This window comes from Lepidochelys kempii, chromosome 23 (genome assembly GCF_965140265.1).
Source record: "Lepidochelys kempii isolate rLepKem1 chromosome 23, rLepKem1.hap2, whole genome shotgun sequence".
In the NCBI taxonomy this organism is placed as follows: Eukaryota; Metazoa; Chordata; order Testudines; family Cheloniidae; genus Lepidochelys; species Lepidochelys kempii.
In genome coordinates this window covers 14,338,034-14,365,983 of record NC_133278.1, presented here as the reverse complement: position 1 = coordinate 14,365,983, position 27,950 = coordinate 14,338,034, and the positions used below count along the sequence as shown (strand labels likewise).

Sequence of the window (27,950 nt, the reverse complement as noted above, 5' to 3'; positions counted from 1 at the left end):
ACGCGCTATCTCAGAGTTTCATTCAGGTAAGGGGGGGGGGGCCGGGGCGGCATGGGGGGGCTCCCCCCCGCCGGGATACCCCTCCGGCCGAGATCCCCCCTCCCCCTCCTTCCCTGGGCGGCAAAGTTTCCTTCCTGGAAAAGTTCACGCTGTGGGGAATCCCGGGGGGGGACGGGGATTCGGGAGGCAGGGTTTTTGGAGGGGACGGTGCAGGGGTCCTGGTTCAAGGGGCAGACCGTGGGGGGACAGGAGAGGGGGCTGAGTGGGGGGACGGGGTGGCCTAGGGGTGGGGGTGCCCTGCCTGCGAGGGGGGAGCAGAGGATGGTGCGTGTCTGGGGGGCCAGGGAGCCGGGTGGGGGGAGAGGAAATTCTTATTTCCTCCCCCCCCCCCCACCGCCGTAGTTCAGGGCGGGGAGCGCAGCAGGAATTTGGGGCCTGGAGGGAGGGAGCCGCCCCACCCTCCCGCTGCCCGGCACAGGACTTGGGGTGGGGGCCCAGAGGCTGCGGGGGGGGGGGGCAGGAGCAGCCTCCGGGCCCCCACTGGGGGAGAAGGGTGGGGCAGGAGCAGCCGCTTGTTCCACGTCCACCAAATCTTCTCTTCTCAAGAACTGGGCGGGGGGCCTGGGAGCCCGGACTCCTGGGTTCTCTCCCTGGCTCTGGGAGGGGAGTGGGGTCTAGTGGTTAGAGGAGGGGGGCTGGGAGCCCGGACTCCTGGGTTCTCTCCCTGGCTCTGGGAGGGGAGTGGGGTCTAGTGGTCAGAGGAGGGGGGCAGGGGTTGGAAGCCCGGACTTTTGGGTTCTAATAGGGGCTATAACCCCCCCTTTCCCCCCCCAGTCGTACTTTGTCTCGGACTATGACCCCACAATCGAGGACTCCTACACGAAGATTTGCACCATCGATGGGAGCCCGACCCGGCTGGACAGTGAGTGTGTCGGGGGGGGGCTGGCTTGCACCCCGCTTGCGGGGAGCCCTGACCCAGCCAGGGCAGAGGGACCGAGCCCAGGGACCGACCTGCCCCCACTGTGGGGGAGGCTGCAGAGGTGGGAGAAGTTCTATGGATGGGCAGGGGGGAGGGGAGGCTTGCAGGTGGTGGGGAGGGCTGGGAGCCAGGACTCCTGGGTTCTATCCCAGGCTCTGGGAGGGGAGGTGGGTCTAGTGGTTGCAGCGGGCGGGCAGGGGACTGGGAGCTAGGTCTCCTGGGTTCTCTCCCGCTACTGGGGGCAGGGAGGGCAGGGCTAGGAGCCCTGGCCCTCAGGCTGTGGGGAAGGCTAACAACCCCCCCCCCCACACACACACCCGTCTCTGCCCCACAGTCCTGGACACGGCCGGGCAGGAGGAGTTCGGGGCCATGCGGGAGCAGTACATGCGCACTGGGGAGGGGTTCCTGCTCATCTACGCCATCAATGACCGCGGCAGGTAAGGGCCCCCACCCCCTGGAGACCCCTCCCCACTACGACAGCCTCCCTGAACCCCCTCCCATGAGATTCCCCCCCTCCACGCCCGGTGGCCTGGGGCATCGCAGCCCCCCACCCTCAGATCCCTGCTCCCTAACTCCAGCCTCCAGTGGCCCCCGCCCCCGGGTGAGGAACCCCCCCCAGCAGCCCCCCGACCCGCTCTCCATCTCGCCCCCCCCGCAGCTTCACCGAGATCAGCAAGTTCCACACCCAGATCCTGCGCGTCAAGGACCGGGGACGACTTTCCCATGATCCTCGTGGGCAACAAGGCTGACCTGGACCTCCAGCGCCAGGTGAGGAGGGGTGGGGCCAGGGGGTCCCTGGGCTCCGCCCACACTGGGGTGTCCTCATGGGGCCCCAAGGGCCACTGGGCTCACGGCCATCTTGGACGGTGCCCAGACAGGAAGCGCCGCCCCACGGGCCACGCGCGCTCTGTCGGTGGCCATCTTGGACGGTGCCCAGACAGGAAGCGCCGCCCCACGGGCCACGCGCGCTCTGTCGGTGGCCATCTTGGACGGTGCCCAGACAGGAAGCGCCGCCCCACGGGCCACGCTTGCTTTGTCGGCGGCCATCTTGGACGGTGCCCAGACAGGAAGCGCCGCCCCACGGGCCACGCGCACTCTGTCGGTGGCCATCTTGGACGGTGTCCAGACACGAAGCGCTGCCCCACGGGCCACTCTCGCTCTCTTGGTGGCCATCTTGGACAGTGTACAGACAGGCAACACCACCCACCCCACGGGCCACGCTTGCTCTGTCGGCGGCCATCTTGGACGGTGCCCAGACACGAAGCGCTGCCCCACGGGCCACTCTCGCTCTCTTGGCGGCCATCTTGGACAGTGTCCAGACAGGCAGCACCACCCACCCCACAGGCCACGCTTGCTCTGTCGGCGGCCATCTTGGAAGGTGCCCAGACAGGAAGCGCCGCCCCACGGGCCACGCTTGCTCTGTCGGCGGCCATCTTGGACGGTGCCCAGACAGGAAGCGCCGCCCCACGGGCCACGCGCGCTCTGTCGGTGGCCATCTTGGACGGTGCCCAGATAGGAAGCTCCGCCCCATGGGCCACACGCGCTCTGTCGGTGGCCATCTTGGACAGTGCCCAGACACGAAGCGCTGCCCCACGGGCCACGCGCGCTCTCTTGGCAGCCATCTTGGACAGTGTCCAGACAGGCAGCACCACCCACCCCACGGGCCACGCTTGCTCTGTTGGTGGCCATCTTGGACGGTGCCCAGACAGGAAGTGCCACTGTCTCTGGTGGCATGGGCTTTCTGATGCCCAGATGCCTGGGTCCCCCGACTGCCCTGGGGTTTTTGAGAAGTGCCCAGCTTGCCCCCCCAGCCCCCACCAGCTGAATGGATGGAGGAGCTGCTTGTAACCGCCCCCAGGTGCCCAAGGAGGAGGCGCTGGCCTTCGCCCAGGAGAATCGCATCCCCTACATGGAGGCCTCTGCCAAGATCCGCCTCAACGTAGACGAGTCCTTCCATGAGGTCGTCCGGGCCATCAGGTATGGGGGGGGGGGGGCTCTGACCCCCCAGGATCCCTCCCAGGGGGGCCCATTCCCCAAGGCCCCTGTAAAATAGGGGAGAGTGCTCTGCAGGATGTGTCCCCAGGGAGACCCCACCGCGGGGTGATATTTTCCCCCCAGAGTTGTCCCCCACCCCCCACCATGGGGTATTTTCCTACCAAACTTCCCGTGAGATCCCTCCAAATGGGGGTTCAGTCCCCCGACCCCCCCCACTTAAATCTCAGTGAATTCCCTGGGAAGCCATCAGCCCCCCCAAAAAATGGGGCATGTCCCCCACTGTGGTAACATGGGGTTTGACTCCCTCAGAGATACCCAAAAACAGCAGTTCCCCACCCAGGAATGCCCCTCCTGGGGGTACTCCCTCCCTTTGGGGGGCACCTCCCCCGGTTTGGGCTCTGTTCCTAAGTGTCTCCCCCCCCCTTCTCTCTCGCAGAAGGTTCCAGGAGCTGGAGACCCCCCCTGCCCCTACAGTGCAACCCTACAACTAAAGAGTCCAACGGCTGCCCCTGCTGCATCCTGTGATGGCCCCCCCCTCAACACTCACCCAGCTGTGCAAGAGAGGGGGGAGGAGCGGTATAGTCCATTGCTGATTGTACATATTTATAAATAGGGGACGCAGAGGATGGGGATCCCAGGTGATATTTTGGGGGACAGAGAAAGGGGGTGGTTCCCCCTGGTTCGTAGGGGTTGGGCAGTGGTCACCCTGCATTACAGGGTTCAGGGGGGGGAGCAGCTCCCCTCAAAGATTTGGGGTGTCAGGGTGGGGACCCCATGACCGAGAGCCTGTGACTGGAGAGTTTGTGGGGTCTCTGTCCAAGTGCCCCCCCTCCATTGTATGGGGGGCGGGGACACAAGGCCAGGCCCCATTTCAGTTGGGGAAAGGAGAAATGTGACTCCAATTAAGGTACTGGGGGGGGGGGTGTGGACAGATCATGGTGGAGGTGCTGCCCCCCCACCGCAAGGAGTGCGGAGGGTTCCCCAAAGGGCGGAGCTCCTTCCGAAACGTTGGTCTTTTCTATGGCAAATCAAAGCTTTACCGAAAGAGGGGACCCCGGTGTCCGGGGGTGGGGCCACGCTGCATTCTGTAGCCAGAGGCAGCAGGAGGATTGGGGCGGGGGTCTGAATAAACGTGTAGACACGGTCGCCAGCTAGTTATCTCACTGATATTTCCATGCACCGCTTTGGGAGGTGGGGGGGAGGGTAACAGCTCATCTCCCCACCCGCTCAGTAGCAGGGAGCTAGGGGCAGGTTTGGCTGCTGGGGGGGTCCCCCCATCTGTAAATACCAAAGCCCCTCCCCCACCAAGCGCATGTTGCATTAAAGTGCCTTAAAGCCAGCGCGGTGTCTGCGTCATTATTGGGGGGGTGGGCTGCCCCTTTGAGGGGACTTAGGACAAGGGGGGGACAGCTGGGGGGGGGGATGCTGGGTGCAAGTCCTCACCCACACCCTAGCCCCTCCACTGTGGGGAGGGTGTTGGAATAAAAGCCCCAAGATGCATGGAGGGGAGGCTGAGACAGATTGGGGGCCTCAACCCAGCATCTGGACTCCTGGTTCTGCTGTGTCCCCTGGGGGGGCACCAGCTCCCATCGGCCCCAGACCAGGGGACTGGCTGGGGGGGGGACATAGGCTGCTGGGGGGGGGGCTGGAACCTGCCCATATCAGGGTGTACCCCCCAGTAATGCCTTGGGGGGTTGGGGGGTGCTCTTTGCAGTCAATCCAGTGGGCCGATGGAAGGTGGCTGCCCAGTGATTTTTGGGGTGCATGTCTGTACCACCACTTCTGCGGGGAAAGCTGGGGGGCTCTCTTTGGCAGAGAGGAACCTGCCTGCAACATGTCTCCAAAAGCCCCCCGACTTCTCCCCCGCATGCCTGCTGACTGTGGGGTGCAGAGGGGGGGGCTCCTTGCAGAGCGTAGTTTGGCCTGGGAATGCCTCCCCCTAAGGCAGCGGAGGGGGGGGGGGAGCGCATGTGTGATCCGGGGGGGCGAGAAAACCAGGCGGAGACGCGACTAAACAATAAAAATATATCGGAACATCCATACAGACCACATTCCCGGCCGCAAAACCCACGGACACAGAGTACACAGCGTAAAAAAGAGGGGGGCTGGGGGGGGCGGCGGGATTGGGGGGAGGGGGGCTTAGAACAAAGGGTTAGCTCCGGGGCAGGGGTGGGGGTCTCTCAGCTCCCCACGCTTCAGGGTACCTGGTGTTTGGCCAGCTCTGGGGTACCCCACCCCACAAATACAATTTAGTGCTTTAGCATGGGTTCCAGTATTGGGGGTGTCCTAGCTGTGCCCCCTCCCCGGGGGCTACAGAGCATGGGACTGGGGGCCCCCTCGATGGCCACAGCCCCCTCCCCAGGACACTAGAGACACCAGGGTGCTGGATGGGGGGGGGAATCACCCCAAATTCTCCCCCACCAGGGGTGCTGGAATCCCCTCTCAGCTGGGGGAGACGGGAGCTGGTTTGGGGCTGTCCCCCCCCACCCTGAGATTTGGGGGTGGCATGGAATATCCCAGGGCCAGCAACAACTGATCCCAAAGGGTCAATAGCAGAAAGGGGGGGTGCCCCCAAAAAGGGGGTGAGTCAAGGAATCCCCCCTTTCTCCCCCCCCAAACCCAAGAGGGATCAAAGAATGAATTTTTAAAAAATCCAGCAGGATTTGTTGGGGGGACTCCCTGGGGGCGGGGGCCAGGGGAAGGAGTACAGCACTCCCCCCCAAGGGGCAGGGCTCTGATTCAGCTCCCGGTCTGGGGCAACCCCCCTCCCCACAAAGTACCTTGAGTCCCCCCCCCCCCCCCAGAAAGTGGGGAGGAGGCCACGGGGGCGGGGAGGTCCATAGGCAGCCCATCCCCCCTCCTAGATCTAGTCCACAGGGGTGGAGAGAGGCTGCAGAGGGGGTGAGAGGCTGGAAAATGGGGGGTTCTGGGGGGTGGGAAGAGCCCTGACCAAATCTCACTAATCTAGGCTGGATTTTGTATCCAGGGTTAAAAAAATTCAGTTTAGGGTGGGGGGGGGATTGGGGCCTAACCCCCCCCCCAGCAAATTGTCTATATAATTATTATAATAACGATGCCCCAAAACTCAGACCCCGCCCCCAAAGTTCATCCAAGCTGAAGAAGTTCCCAGCTAAGGGGGGGATGGGGGAGGTCTGGGGGGGCTCCGCGGGGGTGTCCGTTAGCCAAATACAATATGATACATAGACTTTGACCCTATACATTATGTACAAGAAAATCCGCTGATAAAAAAACAAAACAAAAACACACAACGACAAAAATAACAACCCCCGCCCCCCCCGCCCTGAAAGGGGGACGAATCCCCCCCGGGGGCCCCCAAAACACGGCCTAAGAGAAGGATTAAATAGTCATGGGGCAGGTAAGTGGAATCTGCCCCCCACCCCCTCCGGGGGAAGCACATGGACTCATTGGCTGCCCCCCCGTAAGTCTCCCCCCCCAGATGGGGGGGGCTATACTGGGGGGGGGGCTGGCTCCCCTCCCCTGGGCTTGGCAATAAATAGCTCTGAGTGGGGAACCAGACCACCGCATGGGGGGGAATTGGGGAGGGGGCCTGGCCATGCCATGGGGGAGGCGGGGGGGGGTTGCCTTCGGTCGCCCCCTGACTAGCCAATTCCCTGCTGCAGGGGGAGGGTGGGCAAAAACGGGGAACCGACGGGACAAGTGGGTGTGCTAAGCACGGAACCCAGGAGTCCGGGTTCCCAACTCCCCCTGGCCCCCAGACTCTGTTCCCCCTCCCAGAGCTGGGGAAGGAACCCAGGAGTCCTGGTTCCCTAACCCATCACCCATCCCCTTCTCCCACCAGTCCCCCCCTATGCCCTGGGGGCTTCCCCAGCCGTGGGGGTGGGGGGGGCTCCCCCCATCCCCATACAGAGAAAGGAAGCTGCTAAATAGACATTTATACATATATATATAAATAAAATTTCTCTGTATGGGAGGAGGAACCGGGGGGGGCAGGCCCATAGACCCCAGGGCCACCCTCACCTCTGGGGCATGTTCCCCCTCCCCGCAGGGCCACAGCCACCCCAAGCCAAGGTGGGTGTGGGGGGGTCTGTCCTGGAGATCACCACCACCGAGAAGGGGGGTGGGGAGCGGGACCCCCAATGCGCCCCCCCCGCCCTCGGTCCAGAGCCCTCCCCGGCCCGGGGGGGCGGGGCCTGCGCCGTGGGAGAGGGGGGGTCACGCGCACTTGGTCTGGGCTTGTGTCAGGAGGTCGCTGAAGGAGTCAAAGAGCTTTTCCAGCCAGGGCTGGTTCCGCATGCATTGCTGGACCACCTCCTCCTGGCCCAGGTCCGCGTCCTGCCCCTCGATGGCCGACGTCTGCGGGGAGAGACGCCGTCAGCGCGGGGGCTGCAGGCCGGCAGTGAGGGGCACCGGTAGGTCTGGGGCAGGGCAGGGATTGCGGGAGCTGGGGAGGAGGAGTGGGAGGCAGGGCAGGGGGCAGGAGGGGAGCCGGGGGGGGGGGCTGGGGGGCTGGCAGGGGGCAGGCGGGGCTGGCGGGGGGGCCGGGGGGGGGGCTCACCTCGTCCTTGCAGCGCAGGAAGGTGTGGTATTTGTAGTGATGGAGGGAATGGTCCGGGGTGGGGGGCAGGGGGCAGGCGGGGGCTGGGGGGCCGGCAGGGGGCAGGCGGGGGGCCGGGGGGCTGGCGGGGGCCAGGCGGGGGGCTCACCTCGTCCTTGCAGCGCAGGAAGGTGTGGTATTTGTAGTGATGGAGGGAATGGTCCGGGGTGGGGGGCAGGGGGCAGGCGGGGGCTGGGGGGCCGGCAGGGGGCAGGCGGGGGGCCGGGGGGGGCTCACCTCGTCCTTGCAGCGCAGGAAGGTGTGGTATTTGTAGTGATGGAGGGAATGGTCCGGGGTGGGGGGGCAGGGGGCAGGCGGGGGCTGGGGGGCCGGCGGGGGGCAGGCGGGGGGCCGGGGGGCAGGCGGGGGGCAGGCGGGGGGCTCACCTCGTCCTTGCAGCGCAGGAAGGTGTGGTATTTGTAGTGATGGAGGGAATGGTCCAGGGTGGGGGGCAGGGGGCAGGCGGGGGCTGGGGGGCCGGGGGGCTGGCGGGGGGCCGGGGGGCTGGCGGGGGGCAGGCGGGGGGCTCACCTCGTCCTTGCAGCGCAGGAAGGTGTGGTATTTGTAGTGATGGAGGGAATGGTCCGGGGTGGGGGGCAGGGGGGCAGGCGGGGGCTGGGGGGGCCGGCGGGGGGCAGGCGGGGGGCCGGGGGGGCAGGGCGGGGGGCAGGGCGGGGGGCTCACCTCGTCCTTGCAGCGCAGGAAGGTGTGGTATTTGTAGTGATGGAGGGAATGGTCCGGGGGTGGGGGGGCAGGGGGCTGGCGGGGGGGCCGGGGGGCCGGCAGGGGGCAGGCGGGGGGCCGGGGGGCTGGCGGGGGGCCGGGGGGGGCTCACCTCGTCCTTGCAGCGCAGGAAGGTGTGGTATTTGTAGTGATGGAGGGAATGGTCCGGGGTGGGGGGGCCGGGGGGGGCTGGGGGGCCGGCAGGGGGCAGGCGGGGGGCCGGGGGGCAGGCGGGGGGCCGGGGGGGGCCGGGGGGGGGGCAGGCGGGGGGCTCACCTCGTCCTTGCAGCGCAGGAAGGTGTGGTATTTGTAGTGATGGAGGGAATGGTCCGGGGTGGGGGGCAGGGGGCAGGCGGGGGCTGGGGGGCTGGCGGGGGGCCGGGGGGCTGGCGGGGGGCCGGGGGGGGCCGGGGGGGGCTCACCTCGTCCTTGCAGCGCAGGAAGGTGTGGTAACGCGCTATCTCAGAGTGGGGTGGGGGGCAGGGGGCAGGCGGGGGCTGGGGGGCCGGTAGGGGGCAGGCGGGGGGCCGGGGGGCTGGCGGGGGGCCGGGGGGGGCTCACCTCGTCCTTGCAGCGCAGGAAGGTGTGGTATTTGTAGTGATGGAGGGAATGGTACAGGGTGAAGAAAAACGACTTTTCCACGTCGACCTTGAACTCCTGGGGGGTGAAGGGGGGGGTCAGTCGGGGGCTCCAGCCCCTCCCCCGCAGCCCCGCTCCCCCCCAGCCCCGCACACCTGCTGCGGCCCCCCCCGCCCCCGCACCCACCTGGGGTTTGGACACGCTCTTCTTCAGCTTGTTGAGGGTCTTGCGGTTGTAGGGCTGCCCCGTGGGGCGCAACCTCACCAGCGCCTCGCCCGGCTCCGCCTGCAGCTGCGGGAAGGTGTGCAGCGCCTCCTGGGGGGGGACGGGGGTCACAGCAGGATGGCGGGGGGGGCGCCTAGGTTACAGGGTCCCCCCCCGCCCCGGCCCCACAGGTGCAAAGAACCCAGTCCCCCCCTCCCAGCGCAGGGCCCCCCCCAGCCAGCCCTAAGACTCCCCAGCCCCAGAGTCGTGTCCCCCCCCCAGCCCCAGGGCTCCCCAGCCCCAGAGTCGTGTCCCCCCCCCAGCCCCAGGGCTCCCCAGCCCCAGAGTCGTCCCCCCCCCAGCCCCAGAGTCGTCCCCCCCCCCCAGCCCCAGGGCTCCCCAGCCCCAGCGTTGCTGCAGCCAGCCCCCAAGGGGAACCCCTCTTGCGCCCCCCACCTGCAGTGCCGGGTGCAGGGACACCCGCTTCAGGACTTTCTTCTTGTGGTCGTTCAGGATCCGTCGATCTTGCGCATGGGGGGGAGGTACAGCTCGTCTGGGGGGGGGGGCAAGAGGGCAAAGGTTACTGGCCGCCCTCGGCTCACCCCCCCCGCCCCCCAGCTCCAATGCAGCCGTCAGGAACCACCCTCAGTGGGGGACAAGTACCCCTCCCGCAGCCATGTGTGTGTGTGTGGGGGGGGGTCAGGGCAGATTTCCCCCTTCCCTGGCTGGAGGGAGAGGGGGGCAGGCTCCCAGTCGTGGGCGGGAAATGGGGGGGGCTCCCAGCTATGGGGGGCAGGGCAGGCCCCCTCAGCCATGGGGGGTAACAGGGGGAGCTCCAGCTGTGGGGGGCAGGGAGGCAGGGCAGACCCCCCAGCCGTGGGGGGCAGGGGGGGCCCCAGCCGTGGGGGGCCCCAGCCGTGGGGGGCAGGGGTACCCCACCGTTGGTGTCCTCCAGGGCCTGGATCATGTCGGGGTCGAGGGCCGTGCTGACCAGCATCTCCACGTAGCTCCGGTACATTTCCTTCATCGCCCGCGTGTTCAACACCCGGCCCATTGGCACCCGCTCTGGGAGGGGGGGGGGGAGGCACAGCTGTGAGGGGGGGGGCCTGGCCATGCCCCATGGCCAGCCCCCCCCCCCTTATACCTCCACACCGCACAGAGCAGCCCCCCCACCGGCATCCCCGCAGCACCCCAGCTCCTACCTGCCAGCCCCCGCTCTGGGCCAGAGCCCCCCCCAAGTCAGACCCTGCCCGCCCCAGAGTCTATAGTCGCCCCAGGGCCCAGAGCGCCCCCCACCCCCGGGGAATAAGACACCCCTCTGGTCCCAGAGCCCGCCCCTCCCCCCCGGAGTCTATAGTCCCCCCAGGGCCCAGAGGCTGCCCCCCCCCCGCCCCCCAGTCAGGCCCACAGCACAGAACCCGTCCTCTAGTGTGAAGCAGGAGAGCACCCCCGCCCAGCCTGCAGTGAGGTTCCTTTGCATACCGCCTGCTCCAGCTCACCCTCTTGGTGGGGACAAGGGCACCACCCACGGGTGGCCAGAGGGGTCCAGGAATTGCCCGAAGTGGCAAACTCCAGGGGTTGCCCCGGCTCCCTCCCATGATGCGAAGTGCACGGGACGTGGAAGGGAAGGTGTGCGGGGAGTGCAGGGGCACCGGAGACAACGGGTCACTCTAAGCAGTCTGTCTGAGGGCCCTCACTGGATAGCCCGAACAAAACCCCACCACTCCTCAAATCCAGCTTCAAGGGGGGGAGGGAGCTAAGAGAACAGGGCCCCCAGCGAGCTCCCCCCACCCCCCCAGCCAATCCCAGCTCCCAGCCACCAGAGATTCAGGGCCACCCGGAACTGGGTCCCTGCCCGTCCTGGCTCATAGCCACATCCCCTGGCAAGGAGTTCCACAGGTTAACGGTGTGCTGGGTGAAGAAAGACTTCCTTAGGTTTGTTTTAAACCTGCTGTCCATTAATGTCATCCGGTGACCCCTTGTTTTTGTGTTTTGAGAAGGGGTAAATAACACTTCCCTAGTCACTTGCTCCACACTGCTCATGAGTTTATAGATCTCTCTCATATCCCTTAGTCGTCCCTTTTCCCAGCAGAACCGGCCCCAGCTTTTTCACCTCTCCTTGTATGGAAGCTGTTCTGCCCCCTACGTGGTTTTGTAGCCCTTCTCTGCCATCTCTTCTGTTCCAGTACGTCTGTTTTGAGATGGGGCGACCAGAATGGGATGCAGAATTCGAGGCGTGGGCGTGCCACGGATTGATGGAGCACCGTTAGGATATTTGTTCTCTTATGAGCGATCCCTTTCCAACACGCTGCTCGCTCTTCTGACGGCTGCTGCCCACGGAGTGGACGTTTGCAGAGAATGACCCCCGGAGCTCCTGCTTGAGTGGGAACAGCTAATTCAGGCCCCAGCCTTTGGCACGTAGAGTGGGGATGCTGTTTCCAACAGACCCAGAATGTCACCGGCAGCTCGGTGAGATCCCTTTGCAACTCTTCGCGGCCTGCTTTGGACTGACCTATCCTGCGTCATTTTGTGTTGTCTGCAAACTCGGCTGCCTCCCTGGTTCCCCCTTTTCCCAGCTCACTTATGCCCAAGTTGAGCAGCGCCGGGCTGGCACGGACCCCGCTAGTCAACCTGTCTCCAGCCTGAAAACCGACCCTTTATTTCCTGTCTTTTCCCAGTTACTGATCCATGACGGCCCTTCCCCCTTATCCCATGACAGCTTAGTTTGCGTAAGAGCCTTGGGTGTGGGACCTTGTCACAGGCTTTGTGAAAGTCTAAGAACTCTGGCTCCCCCTTGTTCACATGTCGACCCCCTCGAGGAATCCTAATAGATGGGTGAGGCGTGATTTTCCTTTCCAAAAGCCAACGCATCACGTTCATCTCTGTGCCAGGTCATGCTCTTCTTTACTACGGCTTTAACCAGTTTGCCCGGCACTGGAGTCAGGCTCGCTGGCCTGGAATTGCCAGGATCGCCCCCCCTGGAGCCTTTTTTAAAAATCATGAGCTGCCCTCCAGCCGCCTGGTCCGGAGGCTGAGGTAAGCGACGGGCGATGCCCTGCAGCGAGTAGTTCTGCAGAGTCCTATCCGAGATCCTTCCTAACTCCAACGGCCTTGTCTTCCTTGAGTGGTCCCTTCGCACGCAGGTCACTCATTGATTGTTGGTTAGGCTTCCTGCTTCTCACGTACTTAAAAATCCTTGCCGTTCATTTTTGTGTCATTTGCTGTCTCTTTTGGCCTAACGATTCTTTTCCACTTGACTGGCCGGTGTTTAGGTTCCTTTCCTCACTGGGATTTGACTTTTTAAAGGACGCCCTTTTCCCCCTCTCACCTCCTCTTTCACTCTGGGGGCGTTTTCTCTGTTTCGCTATTTTTCTTTCTCTGGACTTTGCATGTGGGGTTTACCCAGGCCTTTCCTGCACCTGGGGTGACCCCAGAAACAGGGGGAAGAGGACTGGGTAGGACTGGAGCTGTGTGGAGGAGCCCTGGGGCCAGCTGGCGGGACGGGACCCGTGTGGCTTGAACCGACCGGCCGGAGCTGGGGTACCGGTGCTAAGACTCCCCGCCCTCCCCTCCCGCCGCGCGCCCCCCGGGCTCACCCTCCTCCTCGCTCTGCTGCTCCGGGCTGGACTCCGAGTCCGAGGAGGACGCCACTTCCTTCAGCCATTTTTTCCTCTTCTTCGGGGGCGGCTCCGCCTTCACCTTGGAGGGTTTGGGCTTGGGCTTGGGGCCGCCAGCCGGGCTGGCCTTGGGGGGGGCAGGCGCCGGGGGTTCCGCCTTCTCTGCTTTGGGGGCCTTGTCGGCCTTGGCCGGCTTCTCCGCCCGGGCCGGCTTCTCGGCCCGCTCCGCCTTGGGGGGCCTGTCTGGCTTGGGGCCCTTCTCCGGCTTGGGGCCCTTCTCCGGCTTCTCCGCCCGCTCCGACGCCTCCGGCTGCTTCTCGGCCTTGGGCGGGGCCGGGACCTTGGGGCCCGAAGTCTTGGGCTGGTTTTGCCTCCTGCACGGGGCGGGAAGGGGGCGGGGGGGCCCGTTAGGCACCGAAGGCCAAGCCCGGAGCAGGCAGGAAACACGCTGGGGAGGGGTCAGGGCCCCCCCTCCCCCGTCCCTCTCTGCACCCCCCCCCTCACCTCACAGCCTGCAGCGGCCGGTGCCAGGGCTTCTTGGAGCAGACGCGTACGTAATCCTTCTTGTTGATGTTCTCCAGGAACTTCACGTAGAGACGCTGGTAGCGGTTCTTGGCGTCCCCGAAATAACCCAGGTACTGGGGGGGGGGGGGAAGGGGGGGCAGCAGAGATCAGGGAGCGAGGAAAAGCAGGGGAGGGGGGAGGCTGCTCCTGGGGGTGTCTCCGACTCCCGTGTCCGAAAGGGGAGCTGGGAACGGAGACGGAAACTTCTCTCCCCGGTGTCCCCCCCCCCCCCGTTGGGCGCGTGCCCCCCCCCCGGTCACCCCATCCTCACAGGGCACAACCCCCCCCCCCCCGCCCCAGGATCTCCCCTCCCGCCACGAGCATCCGCCGGGGGTGGCGCAGGAAAAGCCCCGCTATCTCAGAGTGTGGGGGGCACCAGGGGTCTGTCACGGGGGGGGGGCAGGGGGGGTCACCCCCACACTCTGGCGGGGGAGGTGCAGGGGAAACTCACGTTGCTGGTGGCACAGAACTGCCGTTGCCCGTCCTTGATCTCGGGGGTGAATTTCTGCAGCAGGGCTTTCTGCACCCGCCAGATGGGGGGCGGCTCCGGCCCGTCTGCAGCGCCAGCTAGAGACCGGGGAGAGGGGGGGGGTCACTCGCTCCCGACCCGCAGCCCCCTGCCCGCCCCGCCCTGGCCCCCCAACCCTGCCGGCGCCCCTCACTCCCGACCCGCAGCCCCCTGCCCGCCCAGCCCTGGGCTCCCCCAGCCCTGTCGGTGCCCCTCACTCCCGACCCACAGCCCCCTGCCCGCCCCGCCCTGGCCCCCCAACCCTGCCGGCGCCCCTCACTCCCGACCCGCAGCCCCCTGCCTGCCCAGCCCTGGGGCTCCCCCATAGCCCTGCCGGTGCCCCTCACTCCCGACCCGCAGCCCCCTGCCCGCCCAGCCCTCCCCCCCCAACCCTGCCGGCGCCCCTCACTCCCGACCCGCAGCCCCCTGCCAGCCCCGCCCTGCCCCCCCAGCCCTGCCGGCGCCCCTCACTCCCGACCCGCAGCCCCCTGCCAGCCCCGCCCTGCCCCCCCCAGCCCTGCCGGCGCCCCTCACTCCCGACCCGCAGCCCCCTGCCAGCCCCGCCCTGCCCCCCCCAGCCCTGCCGGCGCCCCTCACTCCCGACCCGCAGCCCCCTGCCCGCCCAGCCCTGGGCTCCCCCATAGCCCTGTCGGTGCCCCTCACTCCCGACCCGCAGCCCCCTGCCCGCCCAGCCCTGGGCTCCCCCATAGCCCTGTCGGTGCCCCTCACTCCCGACCCGCAGCCCCCCTGCCCGTCCCGCCCTGGCCCCCCAGCCCTGCCGGCGCCCCTCACTCGCGACCCGCAGCCCCCCACCTTGAGGGCCTGGATGTCCTCCACGCGGATGACGAACTCGTCGCGCTCCCGGAAGATCCCCTCCCCCCCACTCTCGGCCTCCTCCTCGTCCGTCTCGCCGCACACGGCTGCCGTCTCCTGCTTCTTGGCCAGGTTGCAGGGGCCGCGCGTCCTCCGGCTCCTCCAGCTCAGGGGAGGCCTGGGCCGGGGGCCCCATGGGGGGCGGCGGGGGGGGCTCGGGGGGGCGAGGCCGGGGAGGCGGCTGGGGGGGGGGTTCCTGCTGGGACGCCTCGGAGGGGGCCGGGCTGGGCAGCTTCTCCTCCGCCGCGGGGGCGTCTGTGGGTGGGGGGGGAAGGGTTAGCGCAGGTGGGGGGGGGGCATGAACCCTCTTACCCAGCATGCTCTGGGGCACCCGTCCCATCCCGGGGGTGCGTGTAGCTACCGGGGGCAGGGGTGTCAGGGGGGCGCTCTCTGGGGGATTCAGGGGTGGGATTGGGGTTCCGGGGGAACCCCCGCGGGGGCAGGGCCATCCCCTGGGAGATATGGGGGACCACAGTAAGTGGGGGGAGATCTAGAGAACTGGCAGCACCGTAGTGGGGTGGGGGGCGTCCCGGGAGGGACAATTGGGGGCACCCCCAAAGGGTTTGGGGCACTCCATAGCAGAGTGGAGAGGATTCAGAGGTCTCAGGGGCAAGAGGGGACCTGCCGCAGAGGGAGGTGAGGATGTCCCAAGGATGCGGGGGGAGTGGGGCAGGGGAAGGCCCCAGAGGTGCTGGGGGACACAGGGCAGGGGGATGCTGGGACACCCCAGAGGACGTGGGGTGGGGAGACGCATGGGATTACAGGGCAGGGGAGCACGCAGGGCAAGAGAGGACACAGCGAGACATAGGCTGGGGAGACACCCCAGGAGGCCCCGGGGTGAGGATACGTGGGGTGGGGGACAGGAGAACTCCCCGGGGGGACATGGAGCAGGGGAGGATGTGGGGGAGGAGAAGTGGGCCGGGTGATTCCCCCAGGGGGAGGGGAGGCAGGGATCACCCTGGGCGGATGTGGGGGGATATGAGGAGGGCTTCCTCTAAGCTTGGGGCGGAAATGTGGGGGACCTGGGGCCGGCTCCCGAGATGGGGGATTCCCCCGGGGGGCGGCAGGGGGCCCCGGGCTGGGGGAACCCCCCAGAGGGAGGCGGGGGACCCGGGGCGGGGCGCGCGGCACCCACCGGCCCCGTCGCCCTCCTTGCGCTCGGCCGGGTCGTCCAGGGCGGAGATGGCGGAGGAGATGCTCTTCTGCAGGTCCTGGTTCTTGCCCACCGAGTCCTCCTCGTCGGAGGAGAACGAGGGCAGCGTCTCCAGGTTGCGTTTCAGCTCCTCGTCCAGCCGCTTGCAGGGGCTGGTGCAGCTCATGACGAGCCCCTCGCCCTCGGCCCCGTCCAGCGCCCCCGGCAGCAGAGGGGGCGCCAGGCCGAAGGGGGGCTGGGCCGCGGGGGGCCGTGGGGTCTTGGGGGGGCTGGTGGCGGCTGTGGGCAGCTGCTGCCGCTTGCCCGACTTGAGGAAGTCCAGGAAGGAGGCCATGAAGCCCGACTTCATCTCCGGCTGCTTCTCCTCCACCTCCCGGATCTTCGCCTTGATCTTCTCCGTGTCTGGCTGCTGTCCAGCCCGGCCTCGGGGGGCACCGGCCCGGAGGGGGCCGGCTCTGCTGGGGCCCCCTCGCCGCCCTTGGGCACCGCCAGCTTGATCTGGGGGGAGAACGGGGCTCAGGGGCGCTGTGGGGACGGCCCCAGACAGAGACGCCCCTTCTCCAGGCTCCTTGCCCCCCAGGAGCCCTCCGCCCTGCCCCCCAGGAGCCCACCACCGCCCCCAGCCTCCCGTCCTGTCGCCCGGGAGCCCTCGGCTGCCCCCAGCCCTGTCCCCCAGGAGCCCTCGGCTGCCCCCAACTCCCCGCCTGCCCCCCAGCCAGGGCCCCGCCCCCTCACAACCCCTCCCTCCCAAGCCAGGGCCCTGCCCACACAAAGACCCTCCTGTCCCAGCCAGGGCCCCACTCCCAGCCCCTCCCTCCTCAGCCAGGGCCCCTCCCTCAACACCCCTCCCTTCCCCCCCAGCCAGGGCCCCTCCCGCCCCAACCAGGTCCCTGCCCCCCCATTACCTTGAGCGGCTTGAGGGGCTCCACGCCAGCCCCTCCTTCGCCCCCCTCCTCGCCCCCCTTTTTTCCCCCGCCCCCGCCCCCTGCCCCGGGGCTTCTTGGCCCCGTCGGGGGGCAGGACGCCGTGGGGCTCGGCCAGGGGCCGGATGCGGGGCCGGCCACGGGGCCGGGGGGGCCCATCCCGCTTGGGCTTGGTGGGCTTGCGGCCCCGCTTCTTGGGGCCGTCGGCGGCGCTGTGGTGGGGGCAGAAGTCGATGTCGCCCATGGGGCCGAGGCTGGGCCGGGTCCGGCAGCTGGAGATGAGGTCGGGCAGCAGGTCGGGCAGGCGCCGGCTGTTCAGGCGGATGTCGGCCGGCACGTCGGCCTTGTCCTCGTCGTCCTGGAACTCGTACTCCTGGGCGTAGGCCTTCTTGGGGGCTGGAACGGGGGGTCCCGCTTCTTGAGCAGGTGGAAGGAGGTGGTCTTCAGCAGCTTCTTGGGCTTGGAGGAGCAGAAGATGGGGGAGGTGAGGCCCGGCTTGGCAGCCCCCTCCGGCCCGCCGTGGGCCCGCCTGGATCAGCCCCAGCGGCTCGGCGTTGACGGTGGAGGGCAGCTCGTGCTTGACCGGCTCCATGGCCAGGTGGGAGCCGTCCCCGCCCTCGCCGGGGGCAGTAGCCCTGGTAGCCCTGGCCGGCCGGCAGCATGTCATAGCCGCCGGCCCCCGCCCTTCAGGCCCTCGGCCCGCTCCAGACTGGGGGGGCTCGTCCTCCCCGCAGCCCCGGCTTGGGGAAGTCGTTCGGGGCCACAGGCCCCCGGCCCGAACATGTCCTCCATGCCGGGGAAGAAGCTGCGGTCCTCGTCCTGCAGCAGCGAGTCCGGGAAGCAGATGGAGGTGAGGGGGCACGAAGCGCTGCTTGGAGCCCTGCGGGCTGGGGCTCTCAAACTGGTCCTTGGCCTCCAACTGGGCCTGGGGCACCTGCTGGGAGGAGTCGGGCTCCAGGCCGGCCCCGCCCTGGCCCAGGTGGGACTCCAGGCTCAGGTCAGGCTCCAGGAAGTCCTGGATCTCCTGGGACTGGCCCAGCACCTCCATGTTCTCGGCCTGCAGCTGGCCCTGCAGCTGGGGCGACTGCTGGGGGTCCAGGCCCTGCGAGCGCACGTGCGCTTGGTGCAGGTGGGCCTCCAGGGCCTGCAGCTGGAGCTGGGGCGAGGGGGGCTCGGGCGGGTGGAGGCGTTGGGGCTCCAGCAGGTGCACCTTGGCCCGGGGATGCAGCTGGCTCTGGGTGTGCGTCAGCACCGACTGCAGCAGCTGGGACTGCTGCTGCTGCTGCTGCTGGGGGGGGGGCAGGGAGAGCTGGGGCAGGTCAGGGGAGGAGTCCAGCAGGAGCGGCGCCCCCTGCTGGCCGGGCAGCAGCTCCATAGGCGGGGGCTCGCCCACCATGCGGTGGGGCTGGGGGCCGTGCTCGGGGGTCTTCTGCAGGTAGGAGTGGGCCTGGCCCAGGTCCTTGGCCCCGGCTTGCAGGTGCTCCACCGACTTCTTCATGTCCTGGGCGTAGCTCTCCATGGAGCCGGCCTGGGTGGCTGTAATGCACCACGGAGGTGGCGAGCGCTTCTGGGGTGGAGCGGGCGTGGGGCCGCTCCCCTTTCTTCTTCTCCTTCAGGCCCTGCAGGGGAGAGCTCCAGGCCCTGGCTGTCCAGGCTGGAGTTGGTGCGGATGACGCTCTGCAGGTGATAGCGTTCCTCCGACTTGCTGAGCCCCCCGTAGGCCAGCCCCTTGCTCCCCCTCTCCTCGCACTGCACCAGCCCCTCGGCCGGCCCCCGGGGGGGCGGCGTCTGGGACTGCAGCAGGTGCTGAATGAGGAAATCCTCGTCCTCCGCCCGCTCGGCCGCCAGCAGGTCCGACTCGGCCTTGGCCTTGCCGTAGGAGGCCGCCCGCTCCACGCCCGGGTAGCTCTGCCCGTGCGCCGGCTGCAGGAAGGAAGGCGACAGCACCGACGTCAGGTATTTCTGCGACTGGCCGGGCGAGTTCACGCTCTGGGGCCGGGCGGCCGTGGGCGACTGCAGGGGCCGGCCGATCTGCGACGGGCTGGAGTCGGGGAGGCTCTGCCCGTGGGCGTAGCCGATGGGCTGCGGGTGGCTGGGCATGGCGGGCGAGTGGCCGGTGCTGTAGCTCAGCGAGGGGCTGGCGGTGGGCATGCCCTGGGAGTGGGCCGGCCCGTAGCTGGGGGTCTGGCTCACCGAGACGTGGGGCTCGGCCTGGACGCTGTAGCCCACCGTCGACAGCCCCTGCAGCTGCTCCGGGGAGTAGGCCTGGCTCTGGCTCACGCAGGGCTGCAGCCCCTGCCCGGCCTGCCCGGCCTGCCCCCCGGGCTGGGCCTGCCCCGTCCCGTAGCTCTGCGCCTTGCTGACGCTGGTCAGGTCCTGAGCCTGGCTGCCGCTGAACTGGGAGGCCTGGCTGACGGAGGAGAGGCTCTGGGGCTGGCTCACGGCGTAGCTCTGGGGCTGGCTCATGGACAGCAGGCTCTGGGGCTGGCCGGGCGAGTAGGCCTGGGACTGGCTGGCGATGACCGAGCTGGGCTTGGCGACGGAGACGGAGAAGCTGCTTTGGCACTTGGGGGTGGCGGTGGAGCGGGGGGTCTGGCGGGAGGCCGAGTAGCTCTTGGATTTGGAGGAGGAGCCGGCCGCGGCGCCCGAGTAGCCGGGGGACTGGATGATGGGCCGGTAGCTCTGCCCCGGCTCCTGGCGGGGGGCCTGCGGCGGCTTCTGGGAGCCCTCGGAGCCGGCAGGCGAGGGCTCACCCAGCGGGCTGCAGGAGAGGCCAGCGCGGTGGGACATCTGCTGGTAGCTGCCCCCGCAGCTCAAGTAGTGCTGCAGGGAGTGGGCGGCGGGCAGCTGGGGCTGGGTGCTGGAGGGCCGCTGGTAGTGTTTGATGACGCTGTCCTGCCGGGGCATGGCCCGCTCCATGGAGGCGGCGGGCGAGCTGGAGAAGACGGAGGCGTTGTACAGCTGCGAGGACTGGTCCGAGGGGGGCCCCAGGGAGGACGAGAGCAGGTTGAACTGGGAGGGCAGGTGGCGGGAGGCCGACTCCTGGGCGCTGCGGTAGGCCGAGCTCTGGGAGGGCAGCCCGGTGCCCAGCACGGCGCTGCCTAGCCGGTCGAAGCTCAGGGAGGAGGGCACGCTGGCCTGGGAGGGTTTGATGTGCAGCAGCGGGTCGTGCGGGGACAGCAGCCCGTTGGAGCTGGGGCTGAAGGCGGCGTCCGGCAGGCTGAGCGAGGAGCTGACCGGGAAGCTGCGCCCGCTGAAGGAGGCCGGGTGCTGGTAGGCCGAAAGCGCCGAGGACGACGGGAAGGTGCCCGAGCCGGGGATGGCGCCCGAGATGAAGAGCTCAGCCGGGGCCGGCGTGTGCATGGCTGGGGGAGAACGGGGGGCGGGTCAGAGACAGGAGCGGCACCCACCTGCACCCACAGCCCCCGCCTGGGACGGGGGGCACTCACAGGCACCCAGGGGCCTCTGCCCCAAGACCCCCTTGGGGAGATCTGGGACCTACAGTGGGGCTGGGGTTTGAGTCCAGGCCAAGCCCGGCTGGGGAGGGGGTTGAACAGGGGTCGGGGATAAGGGGGGCAGCCGGGGCCTGGCTGAGGGGCGGGGCTAAGGGGGGGAAGCCCAAGCCTGGCTGAGGGGTGGGGCTAAGGTGGGCATGGCTGAGGGGCGGGGCTAAGGCGGGCAACCGGGACCTGGCTGAGGGGCGGGGCTAAGGGGGGGAAGCCCAAGCCTGGCTGAGGGGCGGGGCTAAGGCGGGGCTGGAGCCTGGGCCTAGCTGGAGGCAGGGCTAGAGTGGGGCATGCCCCGCCCCTGCTGACAGTGTCCCTGTACAGGCCCCGCCCCCTGCGGGGGGTCTCCCCACCCCCACATACCTGTCTGCCAGGAGGGGGTGCGGAACTGGGAGAGCAGCGAGGAGGCCGAGGGGCCGGGCTGGGGGGCCCGTGACTCCAGCGCCGAGATGAGGTTCATGACGGAGGCATCGGGGGTGGCGCTGCTGGCGTGATGGAGTCCGGTCTCGAAGAGCCCCGAGAGACCTGGGGGGAGAGACAGTGAGGGGGGCACAGACGGACGGCGGAGGGGCAGACGGACAGACAGGGGAGATGGGACAGACAGATGGGGGAGGGGCAGACGGGGACAGAGACAGGCGGGGGCAAGACAGATGGGGGCAGGGCAGACGGACAGATGGGGGACAGAGACGGGGAGATGGGACAGACAGACCGGGGACAGGGCAGATGCAAAGACGGGGGGATGGGGCAGACAGACCGGGGACAGAGACGGGGAGATGGGACAGACAGACCGGGGACAGGGCAGATGCAAAGACAGGGGGATGGGACAGACAGACCGGGGACAGAGACGGGGAGATGGGACAGACAGATGGGAGCAGGGCAGACAGACAGAACGGGGACAGAGACGGAGAGATGGGGCAGACAGACCGGGGACAGGGCAGATGCAAAGATGGGGAGATGGGACAGACAGACCGGGGACAGGGCAGATGCAAAGACGGGGAGATGGGACAGACAGACCGGGGACAGGGCAGATGCAAAGACGGGGAGATGGGACAGACAGACCGGGGACAGAGACGGGGAGATGGGACAGACAGACCGGGGACAGGGCAGATGCAAAGACGGGGAGATGGGACAGACAGACCGGGGACAGAGACGGGGAGATGGGACAGACAGATGGGAGCAGGGCAGACAGACAGAACGGGGACAGAGACGGAGAGATGGGGCAGACAGACCGGGGACAGGGCAGATGCAAAGACGGGGGGATGGGACAGACAGACCGGGGACAGAGACGGGGAGATGGGACAGACAGACCGGGGACAGGGCAGATACAAAGACGGGGGGATGGGACAGACAGACCGGGGACAGAGACGGGGAGATGGGACAGACAGACCGGGGACAGGGCAGATACAAAGACGGGGGGATGGGACAGACAGACCGGGGACAGAGACGGGGAGATGGGACAGACAGATGGGAGCAGGGCAGACAGACAGAACGGGGACAGAGACGGAGAGATGGGACAGACAGACCGGGGACAGGGCAGATGCAAAGACGGGGAGATGGGACAGACAGACCGGGGACAGAGACGGGGAGATGGGACAGACAGACCGGGGACAGGGCAGATGCAAAGACGGGGAGATGGGACAGACAGACCGGGGACAGAGACGGGGAGATGGGACAGACAGATGGGAGCAGGGCAGACAGACAGAACGGGGACAGAGACGGAGAGATGGGGCAGACAGACCGGGGACAGGGCAGATGCAAAGACGGGGGGATGGGACAGACAGACCGGGGACAGAGACGGGGAGATGGGACAGACAGACCGGGGACAGGGCAGATACAAAGACGGGGGGATGGGACAGACAGACCGGGGACAGAGACGGGGAGATGGGACAGACAGACCGGGGACAGGGCAGATACAAAGACGGGGGGATGGGACAGACAGACCGGGGACAGGGACGGGGAGATGGGACAGACAGACTGGGGACAGGGCAGATGGACACACCGGGGACAGAGACGGGGCAGGGCATTGTGGGAGTGCTGGCAGGACAGACTGACAGAGGGGGACAGGCAGAGAGGGGAGAAGAGCGGGAGGGAGGACAGACAGGAGGAGGGCACCAGGCCTACAGATAAAGGGGGCAGAGCGGGGGAGGGGCAGGTGGCCACGCAGACAGCCGGGGACGGGCGGACGAGGGGCCACAGAGAGACAGGTGGGCGGGAAGGAGGAGACACACTGCAGGAGGGGCACACGGCCAGCAGGACGGAGGGACGGACAAACACCCAAGGGGAGGGGCACACGGCCAGGAGGACGGACGGACGCAGGGGGACAGGCACACAGCCAGCCAGCCAGACGTGGACACACGGACAACGGCCGGACACACGAGCGGGAGAAGACGGAGACGTACCTGCGGGGTGGTGGTTCGTGGCGTAGCCCTGCAGGGGGTGGGGGGCGGCGTAGGCCTGGCGGTGCAGAATATCCGTGTCGGGATGGGACGTCCGGGACCCACCGTACACCAGGCTGGGGGCAAGGGAGGGACAGCGTCAGTGACAGTCATGCCCCCCCCCACACCCTGCCTCCAGCTCCCAGGGGGCAGGGCATGGGGCCTGTCCTCTCTAGGGGGCGCCAGCTCCCATCTGGCCCCAGGGCAGGGACAGGCTGGTGCAGGGGGGCAGGGAATGGGGCCTTTCCCCTCGGCAAGGGGGGGGGGTGGGCGAGCCCCGTCAGTGATCCCTCTGCCGTGAGGAAGGGGCTTTCACCAGGGATTCCCCCCCTCCACGTGTGTGTCCCCCCCCCAGTTGTGTCTCCCCCCTGCATGCGCTGGAGAAGCAGAACCCGCCCCATGGATCCCCCCTCCACAGCCCCACAGCTCCTCGGAGAAGCGGGAAGATTTCCCTCCATCACCCTCCCAGCATCTGGCACAGGAGTGTGGACACAGAAGGGAATTCTGGGAAACGTAGTCCCTGGCCCTGGCCACAGAAGTCTGAATCCCCCCCCCCCCCCCCCCCCCCCCCAGCACTTTCCAGCTTCGCTGACGGCACTGGAAGGAGCCTGGCACCAAAACGGAGCCGCACAGCTCCCCCCAACCCTGCCCTGCCCCCCCAGCTCTGCCGGTGCCCCTCATTCCCGACCCGCAGCCCCCTGCTCGCCCGGCCCTGCCCCCCTAGCTCTTCCAGTGCCCCTCACTCCTGACCCGCAGCCCCCTGCTCGCCCGGCCCTGCCCCCCAAGCTCTGCCGGTGCCCCTCATTCCCGACCCGCAGCCCCCTGCTCGCCCGGCCCTGCCCCCCCAGCTCTGCCGGTGCCCCTCATTCCCGACCCGCAGCCCCCAGCTAGCCCAGCCCTGGGCTTCCCTCCATCCCCAAGAGGTGTGAAGACAGATTTAGATATTTCCAACCACCTACTAAGCAGAGAGGACTGCCCAGCTGGGAACCGTACCCTGATCAGACCCTAAGCTCTACCCAGCAAGTACACCCCCTCTCCCCGTCACAAGAGAACCCAGGAGTCCTGGCTCTCAGCCACCCCCTGCTCTAACCACAGAACTCCTCCGCTCACAGCACTGAACCGCTCGGACTCTCCGTTCCTCCTGGCGCCCATGGGCCACGGTGGGGCACGCAATGCTGCCAAGGCCCATGCTGGACAGGCGCAACCGGGAGCTGAGGGATCCATGCACCATGCAGCCAAGGCACAGCCCAGGCTGCGGGGCCCTGGGGCATGCAGCCCCTCGATGCAACCGGCTGCGGACGGATGCAGGCGTGAACCACGGCAAAGCTGCAGCCTCTACAGAGAGGCATATGAACGTGCCAGGCGCATGCAGAATGAGGTATGCGCCGTAGCGCGAATGCATGGGATTTGCCAGGGCCCAGGCCCGCTGAGCGATGCATGCACTGCGGTAAATCCATGCACTACGTGGCTGCAATCCCCTGTAGAAGGGTGGATGCAACAGGCAGTGAATGCAGGGGCTGCGCTAAGGAGCCCCTGCTTTGAGAGATGCAGGAACCACAGCAATTGCATGCATCATGGGGGTGCGACCTGCTGCAGAGAGATGCATGCACAATTGCATGCATCATGGGGGTGCGACCTGCTGCAGAGAGATGCATGCACAATTGCATGCATCATGGGGGTGCGACCTGCTGCAGAGAGATGCATGCACAATTGCATGCATCATGGGGGTGCGACCTGCTGCAGAGAGATGCATGCACAATTGCATGCATCATGGGGGTGCGACCTGCTGCAGAGAGATGCATGCACAATTGCCTGCATCACGGGGTGCGACCTGCTGCAGAGAGATGCATGCACAATTGCCTGCATCACGGGGTGCGACCTGCTGCAGAGAGATGCATGCACAATTGCCTGCATCACGGGATGCGACCTGCTGCAGAGAGATGCATGCACAATTGCCTGCATCACGGGATGCGACCTGCTGCAGAGAGATGCATGCACAATTGCCTGCATCATGGGGGTGCGGCCTGCTGCAGAGAGATGCAGGCATCACAGCAAATAGATGCATCACTCAGGTTCAAGAGAGTTGCAGCTAGCATGGAAAATGCATGCACCTTATGGATACAACTGCCTGCAAGCACAAGCAAAGGAATGTCCTATGAGGCAAACCTCCCTGTGGTAGGATACACACCCATGCAGGAAATGCATGCACCCAGGGACCTCCTGGCAGAGAAATGCATGGACCACTGTAAATGCACAGGCCTCAGAGGTGCAAAAACCCACAGAGAGCTGCCTGCAACCTTGCAAATGCCTTCACCAAGCAGGTGCGTGCACCATGTGGCAAATGTATGCACCATGCTGGGGAGCAACTGCTTGCAGACAGATGCAAATGCATGCATTATGCACATGCAACCGCCCGCAGCAGGATGCATGCGCCATGCAACAAACGCCTGGGCTGGGCAGGGGCCCGCACCTGCAAGGGAAGGCGTGTGCCACACAGGTGCAACCATCAGCAAGGGGGTGCAGGCGGCACCGAAAAGTCCCTTCACCAGCCAGAGGCAACTGCGTCTACCATGCACGCCCCGGACAGCACCCCAGCGCATCTCTGCGCTGTGCAGCAGATGCAGGGGCCATGTCGGGGGGTTCTGCTTGCTGAGAGATGCCTGCACCTCCCCACCCGCCTCCAGGACACATGCCGCAGAGCCCCAGCATGCACCGAGGCAGCAGTGCAGCCGCCGGCAGAGGAAATGCACCGCAGGGTGTGAGGAGCAGGCCAGGCGGGCACCACCCTGCACAGCCCCCCCCCCCCGAAACGCATCCCACAAGCAGGCAAGAGGCCAGTCTCTGAACCCCAATGCCCTGCCCCCAATCCCACTAGGCCCCACTCCCAGAGAGGAGTCCTGGCTCCCAGCCCTCACCCCCCCACTCTAACCACTAGACCCTTCTCCCCTCCCAGAGCTGGGGTTAGAACCCAAGAGTCCTGGCTCCCAGCTGCCCCCCTGCTCTAACCACTAGACCCCCCTCCCCCACCTTCCAGCTCCTGGAACCAGCAGCTTCCACTCACGGGGGCTCTGCTCAGGGGTGTCACACAGAGATTGGTGCCAGAAGGGCTTCTGGGGGACAGAATGCAGATGCCACTGGGGGTGTGGGGAACAGCCAACGCCTGGGGGGGACTGCGTCCGGTCTCCCCTCCAGGGTGGGTGGGAGGTCACACACTCACCGCTGCCCCCTGCCGAGGGGGACACCCCCCCAGCCCTCATTCTGTCGGGGGAGCAGCCCAGAAACCCACAAACTCATCACACACCTGAGTGTTGGGGGGGACGCAGGCTCCTGCCCCCCACGCTGGAACCAGTGGGGCCGGCTACAGGGGGACAGAGCTGAGCCAGAGGAAAAGAAACCCCCTCCCCCAATGGCCTCCCCACGCACCTCCCCTTCCCCCAAACATCTTCTCTCCCCCCCCACCCCCAATGCAGTCACACAGCACAACTCCGCAGGGGGGCAACTCTCAGACCCATGGTCCACAGAGAGACACCAAGAGCCAGGGAAGGTCAGAGCCTGCAGCAAAGCCAGGGAGAGAACCCAGGAGTCCTGCCCCCCGCCTCCCCTATGGTAACCACTAGACCCTACTCCCCTCCTAGAGCTGCGAGAGAACTCAGGAGTCTTGCCCCCCCGCCCCCACTGTGGTAACCACTAGACCCCACCCCCCTCCCACAGCCAGGAGAGAACCCAGGAGTCCTGGCTCCCAGCCCCCTGTGCTCTAACCACTAGATCTTACTGCTTCAGACACGTTCAGAGAAAGGTCTCTCAGAAGGTACCATGACATCTCAGGCTCACGCCTCAGGGCTTTGTTGGGCCTACGGTACAGGGACCACACACCAGGTGCAGGGAGATGTGGCCACCCCTGGGGTGGGGTGCAGCTGCTGGAGAACAGCTGGGCAGCATGGGTCCCCCCCAGTTGCAGCTATGGGACTCCTGGGTTCTATTCCTGACTCGTGGAGGGGAGTGGGGTCTAGTGGTTTGAGCTGGGGAGTGGGCCTGGGAGCCAGGACTCCTGGGTTCTGTCCCCAGCTCCGGGAGAGGAGTGGGGTCTAGTGGTTAGAGGGGGGCGGGGGGGAAGCTGGGAGCCAGGACTCCTGCGTTCTGTCCCTGGCTGTAGGATGGGAAGGGGTTCTAGTGGTCTGGAGCTGGGGGAGGAGGGGAGAGCTGAGTACTAGGACTCCTGGGTTCCATTCTTGACTCGTCGTCTGACCTGGGGGGTCTGCACTTGCTCTCTAACGGGGGGTTCCCAGAGCCCCTCCACCAGCGGCTACACCCCCAAATGCCTCCCAGCACCCCGGTGTGGGTTGGTGCTGCCCAGGGCCTGGAAAAGGCCCCGCTTATCCCAGCCCCCCACCCTGATCCCATCCCCATCCCCTGCTCTGTAAGAGGCCTATTGGGGGGCAGGGGGATCCTCATCCTCCGCCTCCCCAGCTGGGGGGGCCCCAGGGTCCTGACAACCGGCCCGTGCCAGATGGGCCGGGGAAGGGGCCCCCCTCTCCGAAGCTGAGCCCAGCTCGGCACAGGTGTGTGCAGGGGGGGGGGACGGGGGACGACCCTGAGCCCGCCACCCCCGTGCACGGAGTTGGGGGGGCTCCCTTCCCTGCACCCCCGTCCCCATGCAAAGGCTTGGGGCCCCCCCATGCACCCTCGCCCCTCCCTTTTCCCGGGGGGGCCCAATCCCGGCAGGCCGCGGCGCCACCCCCATTGCGCCGCGCCCGGGTCCCCCCGCGCCCTCTCCAAGCCGGCGCCGTGCGCCCCCGGGGCCGCTCACCTGGCTTTGGCCGAGCGCTCGTAGCTCCATCCCGGGCCGGCGCCCAGCGGGTCCCCGAAGCCGGCGCTGGGGTAGTTCCTGTCCATGGGGCCGGCGGCGGGGGGGCGCAGGGCGCGCGCCCCGGGGGCCCCCAGGTGCCGCGCCTCGGCCTGTGCGCCCCGGCGCGTCCCCTGCAGGGGCGGGGGGGGGGTTCGGCGGGGAGGGGGGGCTCGGGAGGGGGGAGCTGCCGGAGGGGGGGTTCCCCCCGCCGCTGCGCCCTCCGCTGCCCCCGGCCGGGGCCCGCCCGCCTGGCTGGCTCAGGCCCCGGGCTGGCGGCGCTGGCGCTGGGGCTGCGGGAGGCGGCGGCCGCTGGCGAGGCGGATCATGGTGCAGCCATGTTCGCTGGGTGTCTCTGTCCGCCCCGCTTCCTCCCACAATCCCGTGCTGGGGGGAGGAGAAGGGGGGGAATGAGACAGAGACGGGGGAGGAGGGAGAGAGACGGGGGGGGGGGTCGTCGGGGATGGAGGGA

General features: G+C 67.5%; 4 protein-coding genes across 4 annotated transcripts in view; 2 read left to right on the top strand and 2 right to left on the bottom strand.

Annotated features, from left to right (window-relative positions):
• Positions 1–1,350, bottom strand: part of SHANK1 (SH3 and multiple ankyrin repeat domains 1) — a 24,497-nt gene extending 23,147 nt beyond the window's left edge. The window contains 1 exon segment of the mRNA XM_073321308.1: positions 1,297–1,350. Within this exon segment, the coding sequence (XP_073177409.1) occupies positions 1,297–1,350 (54 nt within the window).
• Positions 1–27,950, top strand: part of NOSIP (nitric oxide synthase interacting protein) — a 357,930-nt gene that overhangs the window by 313,324 nt on the left and 16,656 nt on the right. The gene's annotated exons all lie outside the window — the stretch shown is intronic.
• Positions 755–4,313, top strand: LOC140902077 (ras-related protein R-Ras2-like). Its single transcript, XM_073321741.1, is given in 7 exon segments — positions 755–922; positions 1,314–1,416; positions 1,638–1,689; positions 1,691–1,747; positions 2,838–2,956; positions 3,411–3,450; positions 3,452–4,313. Coding segments are annotated over 6 exon segments (384 nt in total). The 5' UTR covers positions 755–922; positions 1,314–1,348; the 3' UTR covers positions 3,500–4,313.
• PRR12 (proline rich 12) lies at positions 6,984–27,937 on the bottom strand. The gene is given in 26 exon segments (XM_073321825.1): positions 6,984–7,309; positions 8,835–8,930; positions 9,039–9,167; positions 9,513–9,571; positions 9,574–9,609; positions 9,996–10,121; positions 12,653–13,047; positions 13,178–13,311; positions 13,689–13,786; positions 13,789–13,804; positions 14,559–14,693; positions 14,695–14,873; positions 15,754–16,170; positions 16,173–16,269; positions 16,677–16,733; positions 16,735–17,078; positions 17,081–17,219; positions 17,221–17,319; positions 17,321–17,377; positions 17,379–17,552; positions 17,554–18,225; positions 18,227–18,319; positions 18,321–20,059; positions 20,564–20,725; positions 22,600–22,712; positions 27,443–27,937. Coding segments are annotated over 26 exon segments (5,793 nt in total). The 5' UTR covers positions 27,529–27,937; the 3' UTR covers positions 6,984–7,168.